Raw genomic sequence first — 22,657 nt, forward strand, 5'->3', positions numbered from 1 at the left:
AGTTAATGGGCAGATGGTCCAAACAGTAACATTATCTATCATTTCTAACAGTCACATCTTTTCCCATTCCAGCTTCTGTCATTTTTACCATACACCCACACACATATAATCCATTGAGGAAAGCAAGAGTAGCTGCAGAGTTAAATTTTGATTAGTAGCACTAGGAAACCTGTGTGAAAAGATGCTAAACTTTCTCCAGCAACAGACTGTAGCAAAGTAATTGTGAGAGGAAAAATAACCAAAGTAAATGAAATGAAAAACAAATTAGAAGCGAATTAAAAAAATCTTCACTCATTTGTGTTTAGGGGTTCTTCTCGCTTGAATGAACGCATGGTGTACATCGGTGTTAAGAAATATTCTTAATAGTTTCTTAAGTTGAAACTATTGAATCTTGACCCAGCGATTTCAATCGGTCCTTTCAAAGTATGACTAAGTCCTTTTGTTTCTACGAATCTTCTTTAACAAAGGAAGAGGCTGCTTTGAAATCCGTGATCTGCCCCACGGGCCGCTGCTTTCAAAAAGCTCTTTACCGACCTTCTCGCGCACGGGACCACCAAGACTTCACTTCCGCCCATGCGAACACTCGCTCAGCCAATGATATTATAAAGAAGGCGCTCGCGAGGCTTTCGTTTCTTCACCATAGCAACCACGGTCTGGTAAATCGTCGCGTCTTCTTCGTTGTAGGCCACCGCCGGTTCGTCATGGTGAGCAACCGACGCTTCTGCTGCTTTTCAGCCGTCCCTTTAGTATTCTGACATACTGTTGCTTCACTTTCCCGAGAGAAGTGGAATTTGGAATTTGGGATTATTCGCGCAAAACGTGAATAATAATAAAGGCGCTTCCCCCCTTTCCCCGAACGTGGCGTTCCCCCCCTTCCCCTTTCCCCTGATCCCTCTCTTACTCCAAATTGTGAGATTCTTACATTAGAAATTAAGATCATGTGAGACGAAAACTCCCGTGACTCACGACTGTTACCATGGATAGGGGTACCAGTTTTTGGCTGCAAAAATCCGGACTACCACTAGATGGCAGCAAAGAGATTCAGAAACCATATGCTGTTTCTAACATCTAGTGATCGTCCGGATCTGCAGTCGTGATCTGGAAGCTTTTCCTTACGCGGAATTCACATTACACATATCTTCTCTCTGATATAGGATCTTATCTGGCAGCATTTGATCACGCCTCCCCCTCCCCAAATTTATGGGTAGTTCACTATCAAGTCTCTTGCAGTGCCATTCTTAATATATCGATTTATGCTGGGCAAATCAGTGAGGGATAGCGGTGGTAAACATTCTGTGCAGCTTTCAATAGGAGTATCTCTTATTATGAATTCAGCAAGGCTTAATTTTAAATGAGTGCATATGGGATTGTTGGTGTCAAGTGAATCTGGGAATGAATGACTGATAATGAATTCCTACTTGATATTCTCTTTTTGGTTTTTTGCATATTTTTCTGTTCTTGTTTCTTTTCTGAAGCTTGTTGTAACATTTATTTATTCGATTTATATAGCATTATTAACAGTGGCTGCAAGTTTTGATTTGTAAATCTGGACAACGTAATCCTATAACTGCACACAGTGATTTAGAAAATTGGTGTATAAATATATAAAATAATACTTTACTAATAAACAATAATTATGAATGTATATATTTTCAGAAACTTTTCTATAAATCTTTTCTTTAGATATGAGAAGTAGCTTAAGTACCCTTCAAATTAAACATACATATAATATCTTTAAATATGACAGAAAATCCATGTTATGGATCTTTATATCAGTATTGTTTACTTTATATACAGGCAGAGCTGGGTCTAAATGATCACCATCAGAATGAAGTGATCAACTATATGCGACTTGCACGTTCTAAACGTGGTCTGCGCCTCAAGACAGTAGACTCTTGTTTTCAGGACCTTAAGGAAAGCAGGTAATAAGAGAATGGGAAAAATATATAAATTAACTCAGAGGCCTATTTTAGCAATGATCCTTAAATTTACTGTGGAAAATGCGTATTCTAAAGGGGGATGAGCATATTTACCAATATGAAGAGAAATGTAACACTACTGCAACTGTGAATGAGATTTGGAAGCATTCGCATATTCTGTTTATGACTTTTAATTTTATTTTGAACATTAATGTCAGATAACATGTAGATATATAAATACTGCTTTACAAAATAAATAGTGATAAGACTCAAAAACATTTGATTGGCTGATGTGCATTAGAGTTCTGTAGCACTTTGGATTCAAAGGCAAAAAGGTACTTTGGAGCACAATCAAGCATGCACATACTAGTCTGCAACCAGGGATGTGTGCATAGGGTGTCAAAATATTCAAGATGGCGGCTGTGGCTGTGTGACTGAAGCTCCACCCCCTTTTGTGCGTGTTGTGAAACACACACAAAAGGTGTGGGACTTCAGTCATGGAGTCATAGCCACTATTTAGACTTTTTTGACAGCCCTCAATTCCCCTGCCTGCAACGCTTTAAACCAAGCAGCACTGTTCTCACATGTTACCGGGAAAAGACACTGCTGCTTTAAGGAGTGCTACATGAATGCTCCAAATCACATTTTTGCCTTTGAATCCAAAAGACTACACAGCCAGGAAATGCATGTCTTCTTCAAACTGGGAGACTGAGAGAAGTCCGACTCACTCCACTGTTAATGCATATTCTCTTTCTATATTGCATTTGTCATTAGTCTCTTATATAATTAGTCCGGTATTGATTAATATCAGTGCTTAAATTAGAATTGACTCCTGACACCTCTCTTTTTAATAATAATGGGAGGCCAAATGCTGGCATATTTCTAAATTGATAGCCACCTTTACTATCAACCAACCCCTCTCTCTGCTTGTAGCTTCTCCTCCTTGTGTCAGAAAAAGTCTCCAGCTTGTTATTAACTATTAAATATTTATGTATCTCTCATATCTTTATATACATTGTTTTAAGACATTTTGAGAGCCTTTTTTTTTGCCTGAAAAATGGTTATAAACAAATATAATAAAGATATGAGAGATACATAGATATTTAATAGTTAATATCTAGAGACCTAAAAGTCTCTATGGAGACTTTTTCTGACACGAGGAGAAGGACATCATGCATATTGCAGAATTCAAATATGAAGGACAAGCATTGTACCTCTTATTAGTTAACTATAATCTGCAAATATTACTAGCTTGTTTCATAGGTAACTTCTTAAAACCAAAATGGGATTTTTAATTTTTTAAAAAAATTTCTAACCATTGTGAGGATTTAAACCACTTTGCCCTCTGTATATTTTGTGCACTCATGAATGTTTTTGCTTTCCATCATAGCCCCATCACTGTCTGAATAGCTACCCACAGAAATTCCCTCATGAAGCATGAGGAGCTATCACAGAAAGTTAAAACTTTTTGGTGGTATCACCCATATTCACACAAAAGCAATTGTCTTCCATGTGTGGATCAAAATTTTATTTAAATGCAGTTCCAATGGAAAAATATAACAATTGCAAGATGGGCAGGTATATAAATCAATGTAATAAATTAATAAATATAAAAGAAGTCAATTACTTATAATTTAAAAATAATGATATTCCTCATGGAATATAGGTTTTATACCACTATTTATTGATGAAATGAGTAATGCCTTCTGAGACAATGAATATGTGCTGTTGTTTTGCTAGCTGTGCTGGTACTTTGTTTAGAATAAATCTGAATTGAACTGGTGACATATCACATCTTGTCTATATGTAGTGGAATGGAATGCTCACAAGTTTTTTTTTTTAAATATTTTTGGGGTAGTTTCATAGTTTTTAAAATCATCCTATTTCTGGATTCTTCTCTTTAGGCTTGTGGAAGACACATTCACTATAGATGAAGTGACAGATATGTTGGATGGCTTACAGACTGTAGTGCACAGCGAGGTGGAATCAGAACTTATTAACTCAACTTACACCAATGTATTACTTTTACGGCAAATTTTTTCCCAGGCAGAGAAGTGGTATCTTAAATTGCAGACTGACTTTTCAGAACTGGAAAATAGGTGAGTACTTTAAAGAGAACTTCATAGATTATACCTACTATTATTACTATTACTGTTACTAATACATTTTCTTTCCTCATTCATAAAATTATTGACCCAGTACAGTTATTTAAGAAATGATAGCAGAGTCCTAAACTTGTTTATTTAAAAGCAGATCTAGTTTGCTCAATGAAGGTTCATCTCCTAAAAGTATGTTTTTAATTGTTGTCTTAGTCTCAAAGATAATTTTTCATTTGAGACTTCTCATTGGTTTTCCCTGTTTTACATTATAAAGAGATCGTCGAGTTAAGCTCAAATCCTAGTAACTGCATGTTTGCAGTTACCTTGTCACTGCTGGCAAAGTGGTATGCCACTGCCTTCTCCTAGGCCATTTTTTTACTTTCAAGTCTAGCTAACAGCCCTGGAATTCCCAGGTGCCCCCCATCCAAAATCTAGCCAGGTTGACCCCACTTAGCTTCTGAGATCAACCAAGGTTAGTGGACAGATACTGCCATCTCCTGAATGTAACTTAGTGTTCAATAGACTTCACTAAAATGTTTGTTGCTTTTTTTCAAGGGATTTATTAGAACAAGTTGCAGAGTTTGAAAAATCAGAATTTACATCTTCAAATAAGAAGGTATGCCTTTATTTCTAAAACAGTGGCCAAACTGTATGTGAAAAACAACTGTGGGTTTTATATTGCTATCATGGTTACATGTATGGGTTCTGAGGATTTTATAGAAATTCAGTGCAATACATCATTCTAATTTTATCTCCTTTTATTAAGAAGCACAGGAACATGAGTAAGAACCATTTAAGTTTCTTAAAGCATGTCTAAGTGCATTGCATTCCATTATGAATAATTTCTTTTTCTCCAAGCCTTACTTGATAAGAACAATTAAAATGTAAGACCAGAACATTTCTGTATTCCAAACTTCAGTCTAAACCAAATCTAAGCTTATATATTTGCAGATTATAATGGGACCCCTGTCCCTATCTTTTTCCTAATAAGGAACATCTGATGGCAGCTTTTTTGTTGTCTTGATCAGTTTGGTATCAGGCTCTCCTCTAGTTGATACAACTTTTTATCTTCTTTTATTACCTTCTGGCACAAGAACCCACCCTTGCCCCATGCCCTCTGCATTGGTGAGTTAGTATCCCTTGGCAGGTTTAGTATTCTGATCTTCCACACACTTACTTGGATTATGCCTAACAACTCTTTTCAGCAGTACAAACATTGCACAATCCAACTTAGGTTTACTGGTCACATTGTTCTTTACTAAAACCAACTACCCTCTTCAACAGCCATTTGCAGTCTACATCTATTTTAGTTGCCATCCATTAAAAAAAAAAAATCTCCCATTCCAGATTTCTTTTTTAGTCTTCTCTGATGCGTTTAAGACTTCTCCCAGCTCAACCCTGTAACCCCTCCTAGCTCCTGTGTGAAGCTTTTTGTATGAGAATCTAAACAAATGACTACTTTCCTTATCAGTAAAGGTAATACAAATCAGTACAAAACATTTTGGTTGAAATGTTTGAAAGTTACTTTTTAGGTCAGGGATTCTCAGATCTTACAATAAAAATCCATTAATTAAAAAAACCTTTTACGTGTCTTTGCATACACAATTCAGACAATTCGTTATCATAAATCAGCTACTAGAATGAGCACAGATTTCAGAGAAGTACTAATTTGTGAATTATCCAGGGATAGTTTAGGCTGTATAGTGTCAGTGTCCCAGAAATACTTGGTAAAATGTTTTAACCCTTAAAATATTTCAAGGATGGGCATTTGGGAAACACAGGATAACACAACTGGAAGTATCCTAGATGGCTGATATCTAGATCAGCTTTCTCCAAGGGGTCCCTGTTATATCCACCTGCCCCACTTGGTCCAGCAAAAGAGGCATGTTGCAGACCCCACCAGTCAAGGAATTTTGGCTGGCGGGGTCTAGGAAGAGGGCCTTTTTTGCTGTAGCCCCCACCCTGTGGAACAGCTTACCACCTGAGGTGTGGGCTGCCCCCACTCCCCTGGACTTCCGAAAAAGTGTGAAAATGTGGCTATGCCAGATGTCCTGGGAACCTGATGGAGGCTTGCATTGTTGGAATTGACTGGTGGGATGATCAATACTGCTCCCCCCCATCATCTTGAATTGTATATAGGCTTTTATATAGAATTGTTACTAGTTATTTTAATATGGATATTTATATTTTTATTGGTTTTTTTGTCTCAGATTTTAATTGTAAGCCACCTTCCTCTGGAAGGAGATAGGCAGGATATAAATTTAATAAATAATAGTAATAAATAAATAATATATCTTCATAGGTGGAATACTTTATAAGTATATATAGCACTCTGTGATTGCCCATTTCAAAAATCCTTCCAGTGTTACCAAAATATGTCACAGGGCACTTTTTTGCTTACCAGTTCAAACCCAGAGATATATACAGAATAGCTAAATTTTGTTTGATGATATGTAGAATCAGAGGAAGAAAAATATATCGCTATCCCTTACAAGATATAAAGCAACGTCTCTAATTTCTTTTAAGTGCAAAACATTTAATTCTGTGTTTTTCTGGGTGTTATTTTATGTTAATTTATCTCTTTTTGATATATATGGTATATATATGTGTGTGATCTTGTGAAAATAAATTAACTAATGATTCCAAATGCTACTTAGAAATGAATGCTCTCCTATCAGAATAAGAGAAGGATGACTCAATAATTGTTGTAATATTTATTTTATGAATACACCTTAAAATCAGTTTAATTCAGGATATGCTACTTCTGAATATGTTTATATTATGTTAGAGATACTTGATTTGTACTTTTTCTTTGTAGCCGAATCCAGAGCTGGTTAAACCTAAACTTACTCCATTGCATGAGGGAGCATCAGAATTGCTAAACAAGGTGACGCTTCATTCATGTAATAATTACTTCACTCAATGTAACCAGTTGCTGATCAAACTAAAACTTTTTGCCTATTATTCAAGCTGTATTTAGAAGTTTAAGTAATCTATCGTAGTAACTTTAAACTGTTAATGATTTACTAGTTGTAAAAACAAACTCTGTATTTTTGCCAGCATACATAATTGAAAAAGAAAAATCCACAAATAATTTGGAAATACTGTACACTTTTTGATTGTATTCTTTCCAAACAAACAATGTTCAAAAAAAATTATTTAAAAGAGATCAGAACTCCGTCGATCAGCACAACAATGCTCTAAAAATTTAGCAGAATGGAACCAAATGCAGTTTTGGGGGGAGAAGCTGCAAAAGAAAGATTGCATTTGAAAGTGAGTTTGATCAGGCCAGTGACTATGAAAGAAACATTTCCCAAAAGTTCTCCCAATGGGAGAAGCAGTTGGCAGCATCTCATAACGTTGATAACTGCTCCTTTATTATTTATTAGTTCCTGGTCAGTGACCCAGAGCATATGTAGCCTGCCCCATGCTTCCCAGTACATATGCATTCATAAACATATAGACATGATATGGGGTTGAAAAGAATACCAGAAAGTTTGTTATGCATGCTTTCCCTACCTTGTTGTTAACTCATTTATTTGACAATCCTTGTTTATTCATAGGGATTCCACTATGTTTAAAGAGACTTCCTCCCAACTGTGTGTACAAAGTACAGTAGATTGTTATACTTATATATGCACTTAAGAATAAGTGTTATTGTTTTCAGTTAATTATTTTTAAGTTGGTATCTGTGGTACTGCACTAAAGTGGATTGCAGAATGTCACGTCTAGTTATTAGATGATTGATGAGAAATAATACATGTAACAAGAGTGTACCCTAAGAACACTAACCCTGACAATCTATCCATTCCAACTCACTGGAATGTTAATTAGTTTAAATAAAAACCTGTGGATTTCTGATATATCAACCTCTGCCTCATGGTATCTAGTTCAACTTTGCGTGACATGATCAACTCCTCTGAAGTCCTACATGTTAGGGAAATGTCGATCAGGATGTGTTAGTCTAAGCAGAACCAATGGCTAGTGTGTTTTTAACTTTGTTTACTTAAGAAATATGTGTCAGCAATGTAACAGAAGAAATGGTCAAATATGTAGGAAAAATTCTTGAGGCTTCAGAATGGCAACAGAAGTCAAAAAATACAGTAGCAGATGCACATACTGTAAAGCAGTTGAAATTAATCTATTCCACCCCCCAAATTACAGAAGAAACATTCACAAATACCAGTAGTTTATTATCTTTAGCTATGTACAGTTTCCTTCACCTTGTAATCCTTTGGCAGGAATATGATGAAACGGGAAACATTAACTGAAAAAAGGCATTTTGTTCTAGCCAGGTGAAATGGTCTGCATTTCCAAAATCAAGTATGTCAAAGCCTAATAATCTCACATTGGGGCTTGTGGATTTTATTTAATTTATAACTTCAATTACTTCTACAGCCACCCACTTGTACATGACTTTGGGCAGCTTAAAAGGGTTAAAAATAATCCAGAGTAATTAAAAAACAGACAATCTCTGTGTACTGGTACAGTACAGATAAGCATTACCTTTTTCAATCTGTCGTAAATTATTCTACAAAATATATCTAAGTATTTCTATAGTTTGCTTGGTTTCTTGCCTGTAGGAAATTGCAAGACTTCATGAAGAAAATGAAAAATTGAAGACCCGATTAAAGACAATAGAGCTACAGGTAAACTCCTTTGATACAGTGAGACCTTGATTTAACAGACTTCCATTTAGTGGCCTTCAGGTGCAATGGAGATTTCCATCTAAATATCTTCATGAAATAAGGAGGAAGCCTATTGCACCTATATATACTTACATTTATATTAAATTAGATTATATTTATGTAATTTGAATCAATTTACTTTATTTGCATAATGACTTCATTTCACAAATGATGCAGATTGCCACAAATGACATAATTTGTACAATATGCAAAATGACATAATGATGCAGTTCACAACAGGTGACATACTTTCATACTTAACTGTCTTCCAAAATGATCTCTTAGATTGAGGCTTTACTGTAGATGGGTGGGTGGTGTATATATGCAGAAGAAGAAAACAGTAAACCGCTTCTATAGTGGATGGATATGTCTTTTTAAAATAAGATTTGACCGGAATTTTCAAATCTATTGCAGGCCACAAACGCACTAGATGAAAAATCAAAGTTAGAAAAGGCTTTACAGGACCTACAGATTGCTCAGGGGGATCAAAAGGTAAAAATATTATTTTTTCAGACCATATCAATTAAATATAACTGTTTTGATAAGGTTATTCCGTGAAAGTTATTTTAGTTGTGTTTCAAAACCTTATGGTGAACTTAATTCATCAGGTATATAATGCTTTTCAGTAATAGGTAGTATTGTAATAATGCCAACATAGAACGAGTTGTTCCTTTCTATGACATTTTAATTTTTTTCCACTTAATTTTATAATATGATTGTTTAACATAGGACTTGTTGAAATAAATTAAGAACTTTTACAAGTTGTTCTGTACTTTATTCATTTGTTATTCCTCTGATTAATATAAATAATCAAAAAATGTCATTGTAGGATTATGCCTAGCTAACTTAGAATAACTCTTTGTTACAGTTTTCATAACCTTTATTTATATCTCCACACATCTAAGAGTAAATAACATATAGTCCACAACAGTTTGTGGCAATTTGCCAGAGCTACTTTTGTATGAACCAAATTTATCAAGATTTGGGGAGAGAATCCCATTCATGTCTCCTAGAATCAAAACATTTCCTTTTGCAATTGCAAGAAGTGATTTTAAAAAATGTAAATTTTTGTTTTACTCTCATTTGGAGCATAAATTGAAGCAACTGTAATATTCCTTTGTTCAGTTTTAAACCATAGGAATAAAAATCTCCCTGCTTCATCCTAGATCTATATTTCCAAGTTCCATGATAAATTCTTAATATTGACAGCTACTCCATTTTCTTTCTTTCCACCAGAATTTTTGACCTAAATGCTTATATTTAGCCAATTAACACTGTCTTTTTAATACATATCTCTTGAAGATACAGTGGTTCCTAAAAGTTTGTGAACCCTTTTGAATTTTCAATATTTCTGCAGAAATATGACCTAAAATATGGTCTGTTCTTCACACAAGTCCTGAAATTAGATAAAGAGAACCCAATTAAATGAGTCAAAAACATTATTTCAAGTCAACTTTTTGTTGTAACGTAAACGGTTCACTTGTGAATAGGTCTCTGATTTCTGATAAATAAATAAACGCCAGCTTTTCCACAGTTCCACTAGACTTCCTCTGTTCTTGTTGAATCTTTTTTTATTTTGCTTCCTCTTTCTCATTTTTAGAAAATAAAACACAGATTTATTCTTAAAAATACTTTTTCATTAAACAAGTTCAGAAAAGGATAATAAACTGTTAAAGGCAAGAGACTAATTGAATATAAATAAATTCATTAAATATTATATGCAGTACAATAAAAAGAAAGCAAAGGCATTATAGGCACTAACATCTCATCAACAGACCATTATATTCTGACAATTACCAATCCTGGTATATTATTCAGTTCCTTGTATTGGAGCTCCCTCTTGTGATATCAGTTAAAGAGGAAAAATCTTTCAAGGTGATCCAAACAAGCTAAAAATAGTTTCAAGTGCAATAAGATCAGTAGAATTAGAATAAATTCAACAGGTGAAATAAAGTAAGATAAATCCAGGTAGATCCACAATGAAAGTCCAAATAATTTCTCTGTTGAGCAATATTTTAAAATTATTACACTCGTGTTTATTTCATATAAGAAGTACCTCTTGTGTCACATGACAGTATTTTCATATGAATTTTTTCTAAGTTGACTGGAAATATCAACAACACTTAATTAATAACATTTTAATTTCAAACCATTGCTTGAAAATGGAAGGCCATACTCTTCTCTCAATTCCCAGCAGCCTGTTTTAACATAGAACAGAATGATGTTACCTAGGCAGGTAATGAAACGGTTGCAAACAAACAACCAAGCTCAGAGAGCACCAAGGACTCCACAGCCTGTTTTAATCCTAAATGTAGAATCATAGGGTTGGAAAGGTCCTTGGAGGTCTTCTAGTCCAACCCCCTGCCCAGTGCAGGAATCCTCATACCATTCTGGGCAAATGGTTGTCCAGTTTTACCAGTTTTAGCATTAGACATACATCCTGGTGCTTGAAGTAGATCTCTTTGAAATTTTAATTTTACACATGCTAATAAGATGGCATTGAATTTTATATCTGGGTCTAACTGAGCTCCCTAAAGAGTTGGGTCAATGCTTTGACTATGAATAATTTAAAGGCTGCCATGACAATCTTGCTTTCTTTCCTAGAAGAATCTTCAGATTGCTGTGTAGGCCCCATTTAATGCCGTTTGGTCAGCCAGCCTGTCAGCTGTGGAGTTCTGAAGATGTTCCCGCAGGTTTAGTCTAGAAATAGAATCAAATGCAGACTTGAAACCAATAAAACCTTCATGGGTTGCATATTAGACCATCTATTTAGCAATATTAATAGCATTTATCAAAATAAATTTTCATCCTGTGAATTAGGAACATGCAACTCACTATATCCATGAGTTCCATATTACTTTATTTTTAAAAAGTAAATTAGCTTAATGCTATTTGTGAACTCAGTTTAATTATTTCACCACTTTACTCTTAATACTGTCAATTTTAAATTTTCCTTTAATATTATTTTATAAATGTCAACAAAAATTATCCCATTGATTCCACTGAATCTTCATGACCAGGTTTTCTGGATAGGAAATTCCTATGAAATTCTGTATAATAATATCAGTATTCTAAAGGAGGAATACATTGCATGTATTTTTACATCTAAGAACTACAGTTTTTTAGAAGGGGCATGTAAGTGTACATAGGTATATAGGTATATGTGGATGTAACTATACATTATTGTTAAATAAATATGTACAGTGAGATGGGCGGTGACAAATTTGAAATATAAATTAATTAAATAAATGGCTAGATGATTTTCTCAGTAAGATCATATATCTCTTTTTTTTCAAGTTTAACACTACTCAGGATATTAGTGAACTAGAAAATACTGTGGCTGATTTGAAGTGTCAGTTTGAAAAGACTTTGCAAGATAGTACCGCAAGCCAAAAATCCTTGGAAGAGAATCTGGCATCAACAAAACATGACCTACTTAAGGTTCAAGACCAATTGGCTCTGGCTGAAAAGGTTAGTTTTCCCAGCTATAGTTGTGGCCACCTTTGCCTTTTTTCACTTCCCTGAACTTTTTCTGATAATAAGAATTAAATTAAACAGTAGTTAGGTCCCATGCTCTTGAAAGGAGTGATTTTAATCCCATGTTGATTTTAATAATGAAGAGGTAGGTTCAACATGTTATAAATATAAATAGTTAAATAGTTCATGGGTTTGATTTGTCTTTTAACATGAGGTACTTTGCCCAATTATTCCTTAAACTATCTTGCTATACAAATAGAATGTCACGCTTGCTTATTTTTCATGCATTTATAATTAGATATTAGCATTGTGAATGTTTTAATGCTAGTTTAATACAAATGTAGTATCATTAAAATAATACTTTAATGATTCAAAATGCATAGGAATTAGAAAAGAAGTTTCAACAAACCGCTGCCTATCGCAATATGAAAGAGATTCTCTCCAAGAAGAATGAGCAGATAAAAGAGCTACGAAAGAAGCTTTCAAAGTAAGTGGTAGTCCTCCATTTGTCCCTTTTGTGTGTTTTTTCTATTAATGATATTTAGTTTGACAAAATCATGACAAATTTATTTAATTTCAATTCAATTCAATTAATTTAATTTAATTTGTTTTTAAGGATTGTTGTGAGCTACCTAGAATCATTATATGAGATAGGTGCCTATTTATGTCTTGTCAATAAATTAAATAAATAATAAATACATATGCTCCCAAGCTGTGGGCCTGTTCTTTCAGGGGGAATGTGACTCATCCAAAACACGCTAGTTATTTATTTCAAAGAATGGACTAATTTCACTATTGTAATGTAATATTACATCTGAGTATTTTTCTGTTTTGTGTTCATAGATATGAGCCAAATGATTAAGATCTGAAGAGCCTGTTTTGTTTCAAGGAACTGCCACAAAATGAAAATACAGGAGATTTTGGGAAAGGATCTATTTTTCAATAAGTTTCAGTGTATGTTTTCCAAGCAGCTTATTTCCTTTTTTAAACATTACTGTATTCTTAGAAAGCCATAAGTGAGCGTTCAGAATAAAGAAAAAGACATATTTGTGGTTTAGGCCCAATTTAAATGTTTAGTTCATGTATTGCCTAAGAACTACAAATACAGAGCATTTACCTATTTCTTTGTATAGTAAAAAAGTTTATTATGAACAGTAGTTTAAAATGTTAATTATAGTTCTGTACATACTGTTCTGGAATCAAAGTGCGGGAACCAAAACAGGCAAAATAATCAAAGCTCCCTGCAGTGTTTATTTAGACAGTATGCACTGGAGGGGAGCCCACCAGAGGTTAGTGAGAGACATCCCTGCAAACAAAAGAGATGCACTGACATTTATACATTTCAGAAAAGGGGAAGGGAAAAGTGATGCAGGCATACATATGTAATAGGTCTCGAGTTACGTCCTGCCCTCTGCTGTCAGTTTCAAAGAGACCTACTGGACAGATTCATGAGTTGCCATGGGGTGCTCTGATAAAATTGGTGTAAGCCAGCTCCAAGGCTATTGCAGATTCCTTATGCTGCAATTGAACTTATATATTCCCATTCATCTGAAAACTTTTTTCCCTCACAGTTCTCCGCCCTTTTGACCTCCAGAAGATCAAAATACATGTCTGACAGGGAAACTGAATTCAGCCTTGCACTCCCCTGGAGACAATTGCTGAACAGTCCCGCTAAACATTGCCCAGTGCAAAGTAGTAGGACTATTGCAGCCTGGAGAGCTAGGTATCCTAGGGCCAAATTTTGCAACCAATCTGTGCCAGGTCACCAAGAGGTAAACCAAGTCCATAAAGTACTGGGGCTTGTTCTGAACTCACTTTGCCAGATCCCTTAAATCTTGCACAGTGGTTTTTATTCATAGGGAATTGTCAGTGAGGTTAAAACAGCACATTCCTGGAAATTCTTCACATTTTAAACAACATAAAGTCAATGGCAGGTCTGTTTTACAAACTGTTCCTGCTTCTCATTGAGGAGAGTTGTAACATTTGAAGTTTTGTTTATAGTTTTTGTAACTAAGCAAGCTAGTTTTTTTGATATTGAGATAGGCTCTGGTTGCTAAAACTGGTGTGCCAGTTATGGAGATAGCAAGCCCATAAACATCTCTGGTATTTAACAGCCCAATGTGATCATCACAGTCACCATCAAGTGGTGGGCCCTCAATAAGGTATTGGTGCACTTGCCTGGGTTTGTGATGAGTGTAATTCTGGACAACTGGTACTGCATGAAATGAGTTAAACACCCAATTGCACAGGGGCCTCTCAAGGAATTGCTGGAAAGTATGAAAAGGCATGGTTTCCACACAACAGATACCATCCCTTGGGCAAGTAGTAGTGAATTTGTGCATAGCCCAGCTCTATTACTTCTGTGCAATTTTTCAGTGCTGATAAGAAAAGCATGTCTTTTTGTCATAACAGCCAAACACTCACACAGTTTTGCCCTGGCACATGCCTTTGGTTTCTACCCTGTATAATGCTTGGTTGGTCCACTGGTGTTAGTGGCCATAGACTCAACATATAGAAGGATTTGCCCTAGGTGATCAAGGATATATGGCTTAAATATTGGGGTCAGCTTAGTAACAGTACAAGTATCTCCAAAAATTGCTGTGGTACTCCTATAAAGCATATTTTGAACACAGAATCCCAATTTGTTCCCCTGATAGCACAGAACGGTTCCCCAGGTGGGATGATGGAATGGACTACGATTAAATAAGAGTTATTTGTAGGTAGCCAGTCCTGTGACTGTTGCATCCTACATCTTAGCAATTGCAAATAAACCGCACTGAGCAATATAAACACAATTTTTAGCAGAGCCATTGCTTTGCTGTGAGGCAGAAAGTAAGGAAAAAGAAACAACGGCACAATAAAGCAAGCTAAATATGATAACTGCAGGAGCCGTTAAACTATTAAGAGTCCATTAAAACTTATCTTCAGAGTTCTTCAGGATTTCATAGTCAGAACTTCACTTGTCTTGTTCTTCCTTCTGCCTGTCTGTTCTTCCTGGGAGCCTGGAACAAAGCTGGAGCTGGAGCATGCTGGAAATGACTTAGGTGAACATGCGAGATCAGACCTTCAAGCTTTGCACTGCTGTGAGCTACTAATAACACTTGGTATGGACCTTTCCACCTTGGGGAGAGAATTCTTCTGATGCACTTTTCAATACACCCAATCCCCTGCTTGCAATTGGTCAAATCATTGAGTTTCTGGTAGCCTGTTCTGATCACAATGTAGTCTGGCTTGTTCTTGGATCTGGCACTGCTCCTGTTGAAAAGATTGTATAGCACATGAACACCTTCTGGGATGGTGGTCATTGCAAGGCCTAAAGGCATTGGTCATCCATAAACATTTCATAGGGACACACCTTTAGTCCCTTTAAAGGTGCCATGGGAAGTAAACCAATTAATTCTAGTTTGGCCAAGTGATTTTTTTCAATGTACCCACCATCTGAAAGAAGCCTCTCATAAGCAATAGGAGAGGGAATTTGAAACACATGTGCAAAGACTGAAAGACACGAGGTTGTTGAGCAGCCTATTTAGCAGCCTGATTAGCAAAGTCATTGTCTTTAGTGATAAAAGCAAAAGTGTAGAGTCAGTGAAGATATTAACAGTTTTGTCTTGGCAATATGACAAACTTGAGTTAAGACAATAATTTAGTGGCTTGGGCTCCCAAGGAAAAGAAAAATTAAATTAAAAATTAAAAATGCAGCCCCTGTTAAATGGACTCCGTCAATCGCAAAGGAAGACTCATCTGAAAAGAGTTCAAAGTCAGGATTTTGTAGGGGCACATCAGTAAGATCTGAGCAAGCTTCTCTACCAGGTGTATGGTCTGCAAACAGTTACCTTGGTAACCTCCTTCATCTGTAATCTCAGGAAGCAGAGTTGCAGGATTCAAAGTACACCACTTCAAAGTCATGTTCGATGCCTTCAAATGGACACCCACTTCCTCTCTTAACTACTTTAGGAAATTACTTATTATCAACCTTTTAGATGTTAAGAACTTTCTGAAGGGCAAGTTTCATTACACCAGGACAGCTTCCTTCTATCCTGGATGAAAGTTTTATGTAAGTTTAAAGATTAAATAGAAAAATTTTAATTTGGGGAAAACAGCAAAAGGGTGTCTAAATGTTGATGTTGGAAAGTTAAGGGGCCAGATGGACTTGAAAGAATATTTCCTGTGGGTTGATTAAAATTTTATAAAAGTATATATGAAGATTTTGAAATTAACTGTAAGAAATCCTCCCATGGGAAAGCTTTGCTGACTGGAGAATAAACATATGATAAGAGGGGCTGAAGGTTGACTAGAGGGAACCAGTGAGAACTAAAGATTACAATTAAAGGAGAAGAAACCTATTAATACAATGGAGCAATATTATTTGACAATAGAAGAAATTAAAGCTGTCTGGGAGCAATCTACTCAGAAATTACTTTCAAGATTGTCTGCCACTATAGAAATGGATATAACAGAGGTTACAGAAGAGGAACAGACTTTACAGGATAAAATAGAGACTGAGGCTGATTTGAATGTGGATTTGAAAACAGATTTAAAAATGACAGACTATAAGAGTGACATGGGAAAAGATGCTATAGTAGATTTACAAATAAAACTGACAGATGTTTTAATAACTAAAGGGAACATACAAATAATACATCAGAAGAGTGACTTGCATAGCTTTTTCATTTTGGACTTACAAAAGAGACCTGTTAAACTACTGAAACAGTTCCTGAGAGGAGACAAAGAGAAAAAGATAAGAAATCAACTTGTGGGACACTACTTGTCAGGATTAACGACCAAGCTTTTTAAAAGTAAATAGAAAGATTACCAAGTGAATGTATTTGATCAAGGTTAAATATATATATTGTGGTTTCTGGTAGCTATTAATGGAATTTATTTAGGACCGAATGACAATGTTTTAAAGATTTGTTTACAACTGGGGAGAGACTTATTTTCCTTTATCTCTTAGAGAAAGTGATAAGTTGAAAAACAAAATGGATTTATTTCATTAAGGTTAAAATTATTATTTCTGGTAGCTCTTAATGGACTTTTGTTGAATAGAACTGAATTATGAGTTTTACGATTTGTTTATTGATAAGAGATGAGTTATGGGAAGAAGAGATGCTTTTTTATAATTGAAATGCTACAAAAGGTGTAGTATTACTCTTTTATCTTTGTATTTGTAAACTTCAATAAAATTATCACCAAAAAAAGATACATTCATTCCTTTTAAATTTCTTCATTGACTCTCCTCTCCTGAATTCCCTGCAAGTTGCCCAAGCGTACCAGCCAAACAATATGGTAAGAGAAAAGGCCCCAACAAGAACCTTGACTTATGATTAATCGTGGACACATCCATGTAGTTTTCTAGAAACAATACAAAAGTACATTGGCTACTTCTGGGATGTTTTTCAGCTTCCCAGTCAAGCTTATAGCTCCGGTATTTCCTAGTTGTCTCCTATCCCAATACTAACTAGCTCTGATCTTGTTGATCTTTAGAAGATCAGCAAAGATTTGCCATGTGCTACCTAGCTGAGTTTAGCCTAACAATACTATGGGGGTGAGAGGAAAGGAGCAGGCCAACGGCAACATTTTCTTCTGGACCGTGAAGCTTTTAGTCAATCCTGTGATCCGGCAGGAAACTTCATGTGGTACATGCAATGTGTTACTTAGTGAATTAGCAGAAAAAATGCATCTTATTTGCCACCAAGAACGGTCGACAAGAACTGTTCTGTCAGCTGGCGTTTCTTTTTCAGTCTAATTGGTTCTTTTATGGAAAATAGATGGGGACTAGCCAGAGAATGGGGAGAATGTGATCTGAACTATTTCAAATTTGACCTAGCTCAAAGTAGAGATAAGAGATACTTTAAAAAGAACATGGGGGAGATCATTTTTCAGTCTCCCTGGTTTGATTCTGTCCCATTCTTAAAGAGAAGAATAAAACACAGGATGCACTGAAAGGAATGTGTATTAATGCAAGACACAGGAATATTGACTAAAGAAATATTGGCCTCTAGCAGCATTTTACAGCTTTGCAAGAGGCATGGTGCATTTCCCCCCCAAAGATAATCTGAATAAGCTGATTTCATTATTAAATGGTATAGCTGCTGAATAAATGATATCACATTTGTCATTTAGAATAAAAGTTTAGATGTTTATGATCAAATTGCATCTTACATGTTTCTGATGGAACTTTTGATACTTCATCACTCCCTTCCCCACATGGATTTAAGCTTCCTATGAATTTTCAAGCAACTGACAGTAATGGGGAAATTTGGAAAAGGAACGATATAATGAAGATATGAGCATGCAAGCTAAATGTTATATCATTAATAACAAGAAAAGGCTTACAGCAAAATATTATAGCTAGTCTAGTACTGTTTCCATGGAATACTTCAAGAAAACTCACAAGCATCTTCTTCCACTGATTGCTGATAATAAGGGGAGAATAATTCAGCTATCAAAGGTTATATCTGTTATCAGAATTGGAGTCAAAGTTTCTCTACCTCTGAAAATGAAGCCCTTTTTGTAGAAAGATCATTTTGGATCCAGTCCTGGTAACTTCCTAATCTATTGTTAAAGCAATGAGAATATTGTATGATAAATAGGCAGATAATGCCAATTATATATAGCAGTGTACATAATTATTAATGGGTTAGATCCTGATCTGGTCACAACTAAAGTCCCATTGATTAATGATGAGCCGTCTCTAAGTAAGTATTTGTTTAAAACCAACCCAAGATGCATATTTGTGTCCTTCATTTCTGTTGCTTGTAAAATACAGAGGAACTCAGTAATTTAATGCCACATTATGGTTAGGTGCACAGCTAAACCGTATGTGGTTAGGAAAATGTAGGTATCATAAAACAAACCAATGTAACCTTTAGCTGATCTATGAAATATATTAAATTTAAGTCTGCTTGTGCCTCAAACATGTAAAAATGCAGTTATAGTAAAATGATACTAAGGGAAGGAAATAATGTATTTTTTTCTTTCAGGTTGCCTTCTTGTACTTAGGAACTAAAGCATATTTTCCTGCTAGAATAAAATGCAAGCTATTTCTCACTGCCTTTGTTCATTTTGCCAGAATTAACATCTGGCATGGCTAGATACTACCTGAATTCAACAGTTAATTACTAATTGACTTGGAAGTAGTGAAGAATGGTAATATTTTAACTAAGCAATATGTTCTGTATCCTCTGCAAGGATTTTTCTACCATAGTTAATAATGCTACTTTTAATCTCATATGATCTTGTTTGTAGCATTCCTACAAACAAGATCACATGGGATTAAAAGTAGCATTATTGATATTTAGGGTAGATTTACTGGCTAAATCACACCTTATACCACAATATGGTCTGCTTGGTTTAGACCTTACATATGTGAGCCCAAACACAACAGTCTATAAACTATTGTCTACTGATTAGTGTATTGGAAAATCCATTCTACTGTGATTTATTCAATAAATTATAGTTAAAGCATGGCTTACTTTATGCTAAACCCAGTCACTAAAAGCAATGGGCCTTAAGTTAACCATGACTAACTTGACCTGTTATTTCAAGTTGACTGTATAAGTTGTATGATTAGGGCTTTATTCAGTCCATTAAAATGCAGATACATAATTTCCATTTTGTTTGGGGGCAAATAGCTATGGAGTTTTGAGACCAGAGTCTTCCTTAAAAACAGGAGTTTAAACTTGCAGCATCCAAGCTGCATGAAGCCCTGCAAGTCATTTTCTGCAGCCTGTAACAATACTTAGGGAAGAGTAAGTCCTACAGGCAAACATCTCTTGTCTCATGAAGCCTACCCTCCAAAAGGAGCATGCATTGTTGGTGCCCATTTCTGTAAGGGTAACAAGTGAGATGAGGGCAAACTAGAGAGATGGACGGACAGGGACAAGAAGGCTGCCAGCTCACCAGTGGCCATGAACAACCGACAGCAATAGGGGTGTCCATGGGGTGTCACCAAAAAAGTGAAGATGGAGGCCACAATGGTGTAATTGAAGGTACAACACATAAAAGCCAGGCAGAGCTTTAATTGCACCATCATGGCCACCATCTTGATTTTTTAATGACACCTTGCAGACACACCAGGGCAGCAAACACTTCAGTGTTGGAGCACTTGGGCTAACAAACTAGTCCTCAGGTGGTCCTGTTTTGAGCTTGAGACTCCTGGTTTAAAGGAATACCTTGCATCCTTGCTTTTGGAATTCAGATCTGAAATTCACAGTTTTGTTCTGTGGATTATTGGCGTGTTGTAAAAGATTTAACTGGTACTATCACGATGTCTGTTTTAGCATTCATTAAAAATTTCCTGTACTTGGGGATTTCAGGTTTTCTTTATGACAAACTATACTCATACAGTATCTGTGGATATTGTGTAGTGTGGGACATAAAACTGTATAATACAATCAGATTTTAAGGATAGAGTAAAGCTTATTTTAATGGTTTGGGCCTAATTTTTTAAAAGATGACTGCAAGGGTGATGCAGCAGTTAAGGTATAGAACTGGGAGCAGAGGGACTCAGATTCTAGTCCACTCTTAGCCACAGAAGCTCCCAGGTGACTTTGGGCCAGCCACTCTCAGCCCAACCTACCTACCAGAGTTGTTGCTGCAGAGTAAAATAGGAGGAGGGAATACGAAATACACTGCCTCAATCTTCTGTGTTAAAGGCAGGATTTCAAACAAGCAAAGAAATACATAAATGCTGTGAGGATCCCTAAAGTAATATCCCTCAAAATCTGTAGAAAGCTGTGTAGACTTAAATAGAAAACTGTCATATCTCTGAAAGCCAGATTAACTGTCTACTTCCGAAAACAAACAACCTAGAAGAAGTGATAAGAAACTTGTAGCAATGCACAAAGGGGTATCCAGAATTACCAGCTTTGTACCGTAGCAACAGGGGCTCAGTGAGTAACCATGCAATGCTACAAACATGGTCATCAGTAAGCCTGCACCCTAATGCAAACTCAGGAAGCAGGAAACATCTCCATATTTGTGACTAGATATCATGCTGCATTCTCTCAACAGGGCCTTCTTGAGTGTCATGTCGCCTTCTGAGGGCCCTGTATGATCAGCATATGAGACATCAATTGTCAAAACTAGAGGTGTCAATTATTAGCTTTCCTCCCAATACAAATAGCAGCCAGAGATGGAGAAAAGGGTCTGGAGGGGTCAAAAGTTAAATCCTCTCCATATGACCCCTGGAGCTCTAATCTGCATCAAGCAGTCTTGTGGCTTGTCAATCAATTAAAAAAAAAAATCCAGTGCAGTTAGTTTGGTTGTTACAGATATTTTGAAGGCCTGTGTACTATATTCATCTAAAACCTGCATCTAAAAACATTTACTAAAGATAAAGTTTACTTTACTTTTTTTGGCTTGATCCATATAACACACTATGACTTAAACCCTAATTAATAAACACAATTACTGAATTCACATAACATGTTGGCCTGGTTCACACAACAACAAATGTAGTGGCTGAGTTCCCATAATAAACTAAACCACACCCAATCCATTTTAGACTAATCTAACAAATTGTATAAATCCAGTCTGCAGGTGTGATAGAGTTTTAGCCATAGTTGATGTAGACTCATTAACATCAATGGGGCTTAAATTAGTTTAAGCCCACAATCCTGTATCCTAAATACCAAAGGCTCATCTTTATGTCTGCTTAATGGCAGCACAAATATGTCCTGATTGCCATTTCTTTCTGTCATCTTTCTACCATTACCTTTACTGTATTTCATTCCTGGTCCACAGCTGAAAGGCAGTTTAGGTTGTCTTTAGCTGTTCCAGTTTTAAAATATTGTTTTCCCTCTTTTTTTTTTTTTTTTATGGATATGATCTAGCATGCTTTCTCAACATGGTTAATTCTGTGGTCTTGAGTTGGGATGTGCTCAGTTCTAGTTGGTCACTTTACTAGGCACTGTCCTCCATGCCCATTCAGAAGAGACAGAGGCCTGGCTTCCACAGAGGTATCTGCCCAAGTAATGTCTGGTCAGAACTTTCTGAAACACCTGTCAGATATCATCTAGACACTTATTTTTCTCTCTCTCTCTCTCTCTCTCTCTCTGGGTTCAGTGTTCTTTTGAAAGTGCTGTAAAAACAGTAATTTAAAGTGGGAAAGATTGCTGTATGTTGATGGCTGGGTCACCAATGAATGCATTATAGGTTGACTAATCCTTCTGATGACAAGGGTTTCGCACGGCTGTACATTTTACTATATTTATCACCTTAGCTGTGGTGGGAGATAGCATTTTGCCTGTTCCATAGGTTGTGTACAGGTGCTGCTGGCAATAGCTGGTCATTGTCCTTCCCTTGCAGTATTAGTTGAGCATGGACCTCTCTCTTATCAGTCACTCCTTCCTGCTGCATCATATGCCTCTCCTCTTCACCTGAGACCTGCTCAGCTATTTTTGGACATGGGTTTGGTGCTCTTTCAGAAGCATACCAGACCCGTGTCTAAAAAGTTGATAAGTAATAGATG

At 36.0% G+C, this 22,657-nt stretch overlaps 1 protein-coding gene across 1 annotated transcript; it reads left to right on the plus strand.

Annotated features, from left to right (window-relative positions):
- Window positions 1-566: 566 nt before the first annotated feature.
- Window positions 567-13,923, plus strand: LZTFL1 (leucine zipper transcription factor like 1). Its single transcript, XM_007437858.3, has 10 exons — window positions 567-704; window positions 1,798-1,922; window positions 3,824-4,018; window positions 4,574-4,634; window positions 6,837-6,905; window positions 8,602-8,667; window positions 9,121-9,198; window positions 12,004-12,177; window positions 12,567-12,670; window positions 13,027-13,923. Exons 1-10 carry the CDS (start codon window positions 702-704, stop codon window positions 13,043-13,045), a joined length of 894 nt encoding a protein of 297 aa, XP_007437920.2. The 5' UTR covers window positions 567-701; the 3' UTR covers window positions 13,046-13,923.
- The last annotated feature ends 8,734 nt before the right edge of the window (window positions 13,924-22,657 follow it).

This window comes from Python bivittatus, unplaced genomic scaffold (genome assembly GCF_059951505.1).
Source record: "Python bivittatus isolate LINGU-HERP-01145 unplaced genomic scaffold, Pbiv_v1 ctg000610_np1212, whole genome shotgun sequence".
In the NCBI taxonomy this organism is placed as follows: Eukaryota; Metazoa; Chordata; class Lepidosauria; order Squamata; family Pythonidae; genus Python; species Python bivittatus.

What these genes read in the sequence shown, in the direction of transcription:
- LZTFL1 (XM_007437858.3), top strand. An exon ending in TTACATCTTCAAATAAGAAG is followed by an intron (nt 4,635 to 6,836) that starts GTATGCCTTTAT and finishes TTTTCTTTGTAG; the next exon opens with CCGAATCCAGAGCTGGTTAA. An exon ending in AATTGGCTCTGGCTGAAAAG is followed by an intron (nt 12,178 to 12,566) that starts GTTAGTTTTCCC and finishes CAAAATGCATAG; the next exon opens with GAATTAGAAAAGAAGTTTCA.